The following is a 9,246-nucleotide window of genomic DNA, read 5'->3' as shown; positions in this document are numbered from 1 at the left end:
AAATAATGCATGAATACAGCACAATGTGGGTGATAAACTCAATCCTGGTTAGGGCCAGCTATAGCGTTACCAGCATAAAACAATAGTCTCTATATTGTTTAGGAATGTCCAGTGACAGATGCAGGTAGGTGGGTTTTGAGGTCTGGTAGCCTTACTCCACAGTTTGCCTTTTCCTATGCTGTCCACTGGGATATTTGTTTCCCTCTGTGTGTCTCACTCTGTCCCCATGACTGTCAGTCATTTTGTGTGAAAACCCAGGGACCTTCAAGTCCTGTTTTCCTTACCATCTTTTTTGAGCTCTGTATTTTGGCTTGTGTTGAAGTATTTCCCTTCTTAGACTCACTCTTGTCATCATTCCTATTCGCATTTAGCTGGGTCAGAGACTGAGGTATGAGGGGTGAAAATTCATGGTTTGGGAGGTGATACTAATCTGCAGATTATTCATGAGAACACACAAATCTCTACATTTTTAGTGAAGCCTTGTGAAAGATACCCATCCTTTGGTAACCACTACTCTTTACCATCTTCCTCCTGGTCCCTAAACACGTTATTTCACCTGTCTTCACCTTTAGTTATTTATTTCTCAATACCTCACTCCATAATAATGTAGATCTCTTGAGGTCAGTAACAGCTTAAAAGTACTATGTGTAATATGTCTCATAGATGTAGAGGTAAATATATAGATAATGGATGATAGATGATAGAAATAGCAGAGGAAAAATGGATATAGACAGTGTATGCACACACGCTCACACACATGTATATACTTATAATCTAATTTACAATTAAGAAAATGGAGGATTCAAGAGGTTGCATGCCTTCTTAAAATTATAACCAAGTAGATGTTTAAGATAAAAGCCTGTGTCTAAGTGATCCCAGTGTGGTGCCTGTATTCACTGCATTGTCAGATTTTCTGGATGAGCAAGTAATGAAAGGCTCAGATGGTGGGGAAATGATAGTGACAGTGGAGTAAAGATCTTGGTATCTTCATGACGATCCTTCTGGAGTATGAAGAGGTGTTGTTTCACCCTGTTTGGTTCGCTATCCCTTCCAAGACAAGTCACATACAGCAAACAAGAGGAATTTACTACTTATGCAACCAGAGTATCATCTATCATATTTTAGCTACAAGGAATTTGCAGCATAGAATTTGATATGTATTATTCTACTCTCTTCTGATTAAGATGGTTTGCATATGAAGCCTATACTTATGTCCCATGCTTTGGAAAAAGTGTTCAAACAACCAGAACTCATAGAAAATGTAGCTTCCTCCTGTTTTGGCACCAAATACATTTTTCACTGAAATTCATGTATATTGAATACAGAAGCTTACCTTGCTCTTGAAAAGAAGGGAAAGCCAATCCTGAATTGTGAGTCAGAAATCAGCAGTTCAGCCCTAGGAGGAGGTATAAATAACACAGCAGAAACTGTCTTTCATGTATAGGTTAAAAGCCTCCAAGGTCCCTAAACGATGGACTTAGATGGAGAAGTGGAGATGGAAAAAAAGAGATGGAAAAAGATCACTAACATGGACCTAGGAAATCTGGGTTTCAGTACTGCATCTACTGTGGATTTTTCTGTGTATTCAGGAACTGTTTACCTTGTACTGATCTCTTTCCTCATTTGTGATGAAGAGAGAATGCAACTACATCTCCCACATACTCTGCAGAATTGTGTCTACGAATAATAAATGAGGGTGGATATATAAAAAACTTTAGTAAGGGCTTAATTTTTCAACATGCATCAATTCAGTATTTACCTTAGGATATTTTCCCTGTCTATGGTTGCAGACTCACTGCAGCTACTCAGTTTGGGGAGAAACTGACGTATATTACAAATTTAGCATTCATTTCTATAAGCGATGACCAAATGGGCTGTGCTCAGACTCTGGTCCTTTTAAAATAATGTCATGGAGAATTGTGATGGGGTTTCAGAGTGTAATGAACAAGAACAAGGAGAAAATAGTACAGGCATGGATGTCTCCAGAGAACAGGGCCCTGTGAGGTCAATCATTTCTCCTCTTCCCTCTTATACAGGGAAAAAAAAGTTTATCTGATGTAGGGACATAATTGAGTAGCACATAGATATATTTGCAGTCTTGCTGTGTTTTCATTCTATCCCCTCATTTTAAAATTAAGGTGACTTTGACATACATCAAGACTGGTTTTGTTTCATTAATTTATACTTACTGTAATTTTTGACATTAGAAATATATTTCTAAAAATTAATTTTGTTTTCTTTCTGCCCCATTTATTATATTGTTTTGCTCCTTTACATTCTTTTGGGTTTTATAATTAAATGTTAGGTCACCGGAAATTTTAAGAAGTTGATACATAAAATCCATGTTTTCTTTCCCTGAGTTTACAAAGAATAGACAAAGAGACACATGTCAGAGAGATGGGAATTAAATTCTACCTTAATTCTGATATCAGTTAAAATATTTGGTTCAGAATTATAGGAAGGTGGGCTAATTCTCTCCTCAAATTACCCTCCTGGAGGCTAATTTCACATGTATGAAGTAATTCTTAAACATAATCTGATACTAAACCTTTAAATATAATCTCACATTTAATGTCTCTTTATGACTTACTAAATAGTATTTATGGATGTGTTACTTGCCACATAATAAGACATTATTTCTAAGTAAAAATGATGAGATTCTTTCAGATAACTCACCTGATTATGGGATCCAGGAAATCATTGTCAGACTGTAAACACTGAGTAAGTGTGTCAATTGAAATTTTTCAGCAAAGCAAGAAATTGGAGTGCATTATATGTCTATTTAGAAAGGTTTGTCTTATGGATGATACACTATGATTATCAGTGGTTTAAAGATTCAACAAATGATACAGTTGGACTCAAATCTTAATTATTTTAGTTGAATCATTCATTTAAGCAAATATCTATTGATAATCTGTTATGAAACACACTCATTCAGGTACTGAGGATCTGTTTTAAACAAAAAAGAAAAAGCCACTGCTTTCATGGGGTTGAAAATTCTAGTTGGGGGAGAGAAATAATAAAGAAGTGAACAAATAAATATACAGTGTGTGACTGATCATAAGGACTATGAAAAATAATGCAGAATGAAAGAACAGTTGTACACGGTGAGTACAGAATTACTATTTGATAAAGGAAGGAAATCTAAAATAGAGTAACATTGAAGCAATGACCTTAAAAGAACTAGGGAATATTCTATATAAGGAAGAGCAAGCACAAATGTCCTGTGGCAGGAACATGTTTGGAGTTGTCAGATTCTAGTCAGTGTGGATGACCTAGGGTGAAAGAATAGGAAATTAACAAAAAATAATTTAAATTGCAAAAATAAACATGGCACCAGCATTAACAATTTTAAAGCATTTCCAGAAGCAAAATGTACAATACTGGTCTTCAGTGAATGTTTCAATAGTGTGAAAGTTGGTAGTAGTATCTAAAGAAACTGAAAAATACTTTGATTCTTCCTATATTTTTTTTATCCACTGGCTATTTTATCCTTTTAAAAATTGTAACATGAGCATGTTGGTTCTATAAAATGACTAAGCAAAGACAGTTTTATTAATTCATTTAAGATGCTATAATATATCTTTCAATAAAATGTGAAAACACATGCTTTCATTACAATTATCACCTGCAATTTTCCCTGCAAAATTAGGACTCTTAGAACAGCATTAAGCTAAAGAAGTAAAAAGAAATTAACATAAATTTCTATTCTAATTCATGGATTAAATATTTAAATTATTATTAAGAACTAACAACATTCCATTTAATTCTGGCAAATTTCCCACTTCAGTGTGTACATATTCTTGCTTGCCACATGCATGAGCCTCTGCTCATGGTCTTACTTGTGCCCTATCATATGTGTATTGGCATTTATGTGGTAGGAACGATGCATGTAGCATAAAAGAATAAACAAGGGTCTTCAATTAAGTGATTGACAAGCAGCCTTCAAGACTTCTCGGCCATTCTTGTCAGGTTACTATATTTTGGGGCATAATATCTCCTTTTTCAGGACAAGGGACTTTTGAATAGGTCAGGATACTACTTAAGGAATTTAATTTCATTGTGGCTTTAATGAAACTAGGTTACAGTTAATTGCACAATGTCAAAATCACAACCATAAAGATAATTTTGCCTCTATAACAACCTTGATGAATGCACTCTTGACCTCCTTGTTCCGGAGGCTGTAGACCACAGGGTTCAGCATGGGGATGATCATAGCATAGAACACGGATGCCATCTTGTCTGTGTCCATGGAATGGCTGGAGCTGGGCTGTAAGTACATGAAGATAAGAGTTCCATAGAAGATGGAGACGGCAGTGAAGTGAGAGGCACAGGTGGATAAAGCCTTCTGGTATCCTGCAGACGAGTGCATCTTTAGGATGGTGATAAATATGAATATGTAGGATATCAAGATAACTAGGAGAGCAAAGAAGATGTTGAAGCTGACTACATAAACAAGAACCAGCTCACTCACAAGTCTATCTGAGCAAGAGAGAACCATGACTGCTGGAATATCACAGAAAAAGTGATGGACCACATTGGACACACAGAAAGAGAGGCTGAAGGTGTCTCCGATGTGGATGGAGGCGTTCAGGAAACCACAGACATAAGAGCCTGTGGCCAGACGTGCACACACACCTGTGGTCATGGTGGTGGTGTAATGGAGGGGTTTGCACACTGCTGCGTAGCGGTCATAGGCCATGGAGGCCAGGAGGTAATTTTCCACAGTGGCGAAAGCTACAAAAAAGAACATCTGAGCAGCACATGCCCTGTAGGAGATGACCTTGTCCCCTGTAAGGAGCCCAGCCATGACCTTGGGAGTGACAGCTGAAGAGTAACAGAAGTCCACCAGAGACAGGTTACTGAGGAAGAAGTACATGGGGGTGTGGAGACGAGGGTCCAGCAGAGTCAACACAATGATCCCCAAATTCCCAATCAGAGTGATGAGGTAGATGAGCGTGAACATTACAAAGAGGGGGACCTGCAGTTCTGGGTCATCGGTGATTCCCAGCAGGATAAACTGTGTCACTTCTGTCCTGTTCTTCATCAGTGCTGAGAATCTCAAAATGCTCTGTGGCTATGAGAAGAGAGGGGCAGGGTGATGACAAAGAAATCTAAATTCAGAAGTGTACCTACAATATGTATTACTTCATTATAGTGATAGCTTGTATTTCAAAGTTTTCCAGATTTAACAATAAATAAGTTTAGTAGTAATACTTAGTGCATTATTACATATAGATTTACATGCTGTTGAATATGAGGAACTTTATGAAGCATCTCTCAGGTTTTAAATTTTATAAATATGTAAACTGAGATTTAGAAAATTAAATAACTTGATCAAGATGGCCTGTCCAGAATGAATATATCTGCCAGCTCACTTTACCTAATCCTAGTAAGAGCATGTACCTGAATAGGGCTCCTCTGCCAAGAACTGCTTTAGACATTTTAGATGTATGTTCATTATATTCCCTCAAGAATATTATGAGTTTGATTTGTCATTACATTCATTTAAATTCTGATGCAAAAGAGGTTAATTTTATTGTATTTAAATGAGTATTCATTGACACATCATGCTTTGGACCCACAGTGGGTGTTCCCTAAGTTCTACAATCTTAACTGTATTTTAATCACATTGAATTTACCTCAATTTATAATCACCCATTATTTCCATTTTTCCAAATTCAGTGGTTAGGGTTTCACAACGCAGTACCTGGGAGACACATGCATGGTAGTGGGTGGGGTAACCGGAGCAGCAGGGGCATGTATATAACCAGCAAAGGCAATTCTGAGGAGATGGCAAAGCATTAGGTGTAAAGCTTAGGCTCTGGGGTGAGGGTCATATTAGCCCTCATTAGCTACCTCAGAATCTTAGGTCCTCAGTATATTGCTACTGTAAGTTCTAACACCCTGAACCTCATTTTTCCATCAGCAAAATGAATACAGCGATGAGTCCTACTTTATACTATTATTATGAGAATTAAATAAAGTCATGTATAAAAAATAAAATGCTATGTGTTTGACATGGTCTGATGAGTGGTAGCTATAAAATTATTGTTAGGATGAGATGATCGTTGACTTGGGAAAAATGGGTGATGACCTGGAGGGCTTCAGGTGCGCATGAGTTTTGAAGTCTGGAAGCCTTCCTCTTCACGTTACTCTACCCAACAGGGCCACTGAGATTTTCTGTGCTGATTGGTGCTTTTTAGTCTCACCAATCTGCTTTTGCATCATTCATACAATTGGCTGCTCCAGCAAATCCATGTGAGCCATTCTTTTGCTTAATTTCTTCCCTGAAACACTATTTTAGCTTGGGATAGCATCCCTTTTTCTTAAACTTATTATTTCGCTCACTTTTGTCATTTCAAAAGTCTATTTTTTAGCCATTCACCATCAGATGTGTATATATGGTAGTAATAATAAGCATGACATTATAGGGAAAAGTTTAAAATGCCATTAGGATGTTGTTAATTCATATAGGAAGCTCTTGTACTTTAAGGATCATTTTACTCCTGCTCTTCTTTGTTGTTGTTTATTTGTTGTTCTCTGTTTGTTTTTAACCTCTAATGAGAGATCAACATTTAGAGGACAAGATGAAATTACCACTTGATCAATCAGAAAATTGCATCTTTAGGACAGCAGAATGATATTTTGCAAGTATCAGCAAACTCCTTACTGATGAAAGTCTTGACATGTATAGACCAGTCTCATAGAAAAATTTTAGAAACACATTGAAAATACCTATTTCTATTCTCAAAGTCAGAATAGCTGCCCCACTATTTTTTCATGAATTACACTTCTCTCACACACACAAGATGCTTGTGGAATATAGGTTCTTACCTGTCTGCTAGGAGACCAGGAATAGTCAGTTCTAAAAAGTTTGAAATCAGAATATGAGCATGAATACCACTAGAGAAGCTGTCACTCAGGTAGTGGTCATGATGCTCCAAGGTGTCTAAGGCAGGGTGAAATGGAGGAAAGGAAATTAACATTCATTTCCTGAACCTACCCTGCTTCCCGTGACCTCACAAGGAGTCACTTGCCTTCTTCTATTTGTAAAATAAACGCAATAAGATGATCTCTCACAAAACTCACAGAATTGTGTCTGTAAATAACAAATAAGGGAAGGTCTTCTAAATATCTCTACTGGAGATGATCATTTTAAAGTCAAGCAATACAATTTATACCTTGGGGTGTTTTCCCTGACTATGGTTATGGGTGCACAGCAAATCCTGGGGAAGGCCTCTGTGTGCTAACAAGTATTAATACTCAATGAATGAACGATCACCAGCCTGGTTCAGCATGCAGACTGCTCCCTCCACAATCATGTCATGTTGAGTCATATTGGGATTTCAAAGGCTAATAGGGGCATTGAGGGAATTACAGAGACACAGAGCTCTCTGATAATTTCCCCTGTGAGGGCCTCCAGAGCTCTGCATCCCACTTTCCCAAGAAAGAGGTAAATGAACTGCCTGTAGGGACCATGCTGATTATTTTCATTGTACACACTTGTTTTTGTATTACTTGTTACTTCTTATTTTTGTCAAAGTATGAGCTGATCATAAGTAAGGAAATATAGACCTCAGAGGCCAGAGAGACAAAGATTACACTTTAAAAAAAATGTTAGAAAACTCACTAAAGAAGGTACGGTATCTAAACAACCACACAGAAAATATTGGTAAGGGAGAAGAATTAAACTTCCATAGTTTCCACACTGTAATATTAAACTGTCCAGTATTTTACAAAAAGTAAGAAACTTGCAAAGAGCAAGAACATACAGAACAGGGAAAAAAAAACGAACAAATTGGGATGATATTTCCACAAGGTAAATATCAATAAAGAGACAGAAATTGTAAATGCAGCCAGATAGAAATTGTGAAGCTCAGAAACACAAGTGGAGTGAATATTTCACTAGAGGATTTTAACAATGACTTGAGCTGGGAGACAAAAGAATCAGTACATTTTAAGATTAAATTAAAGTAATTCTGTCTACAGAGCAGAAATTTTAAAAAAGATTGAAGAAAAATGGAAAAGAGCCAAGTAGACCAGTGGCATGCCGCCCAGTGCACCAACATATGCACACGAGAGTGTCAGAGGGAGAGGGGAGGGAAGAATGGGGCCAAAAGCCCACACCCCCATCGAGTTACCCTATGACCCGCCCTCCTACTCCTAGTCATAAGCTCCAAGATTTGAAAACAGATAAAAAAACACTTGTACACAATGGTCATAGCAAGATTATTCATGATCACCTAAAGGTAGAAAAAAATCCAAATACCCATCATTTGATAAATGAATAAACAAAATGTGATCTGTCCATACCATGGAGTATTATTCAGCTGAAAAAAGAATTGAGAACTGATAATATGTGACAATACGATGAGTCTTGAAAACATCATGCTAAGTAAAAGAAGCCAAACAAAAAAGGTCCCATATTTGGTTATTGTTTCTATATAAACCATCCAGAATAGGTAAATCCATACAGACCAAAGCCGATTAGTGGTGACTAATGACAGGGTGCAGGGGGAATGAGGAGTTATTGCTTAGTGGGGACAGATCTCCTTTGAGGATAGTGAAAATCCTTTACAACTAGATAGATATGATGGCTGCACAATATTATGAATGTACTCGATGTCACTAACTGGAACACTTCAATGAATTTTCTGTTATATGAATTTCATATCAGTGAGTAAAAAGAGGGTTGGAGGGAGCTTGGGTATGCACATAGAGAAGAAAGCAATGTAACAGTGGAGGCATTGAGATCAGACTGTTGCTGCCACAGGCCAAGGAATGCTGACAGCCACGTCAAGATCCTAGAGACAGGGAACCAATTCTTTTTTAAAGGCTTCTGAAGGAGCAGGGCCCTTCTGACGCCTTCATTTCAGTCCAGTGCATCTGATTTTAGACTTGTGGCCTCCAGAACTTGCCCTGTGTCAGAAATCTCAGTTGGAATGAAATTCAAATAGAGGGTTTTTTTTTTTGTGAGAGTGGCTGGCATTAGTTTCTTTTTTTATTGTGGTAAAATATTATAATATTAAATTTACTATATGAGCCATTTTAAAGTGTCAGTGGTATTAAACACATTCACATTGTTGTGGATAGGTATTGTACAGTATGGAACTCCCTGAGTGTCAAAACTTAAGTATGAAAATTGTGCATTCATTATATTAGTATATTGAATGTACATTATGTTTATTACTGAGAGATACTGTCATGTTTATATGTCACAGGGAGATTAGAATCATTTCAATT

At 37.1% G+C, this 9,246-nt stretch overlaps 1 protein-coding gene across 1 annotated transcript; it reads right to left on the bottom strand.

The window, feature by feature from the left end:
- Positions 1-4,108: 4,108 nt before the first annotated feature.
- Positions 4,109-5,047, bottom strand: LOC118909688 (olfactory receptor 5B3-like). Its single transcript, XM_036880408.2, has one exon. It carries the CDS (start codon positions 5,045-5,047, stop codon positions 4,109-4,111), a length of 939 nt encoding a protein of 312 aa, XP_036736303.2.
- Between the last annotated feature and the right edge of the window lie 4,199 nt (positions 5,048-9,246).

This window comes from Manis pentadactyla, chromosome 9 (genome assembly GCF_030020395.1).
Source record: "Manis pentadactyla isolate mManPen7 chromosome 9, mManPen7.hap1, whole genome shotgun sequence".
In the NCBI taxonomy this organism is placed as follows: domain Eukaryota; kingdom Metazoa; phylum Chordata; class Mammalia; order Pholidota; family Manidae; genus Manis; species Manis pentadactyla.
The sequence above is the reverse complement of the archived record's forward strand: the minus strand, read 5'-3'. Positions and strand labels throughout refer to the sequence as shown.

Bases quoted from the DNA above. Each gene is read 5' to 3' on its own strand.
- LOC118909688 (XM_036880408.2), bottom strand. From the start codon at position 5,047: ATGAAGAACAGGACAGAAGTGACACAGTTTATCCTGCTGGGAATCACC.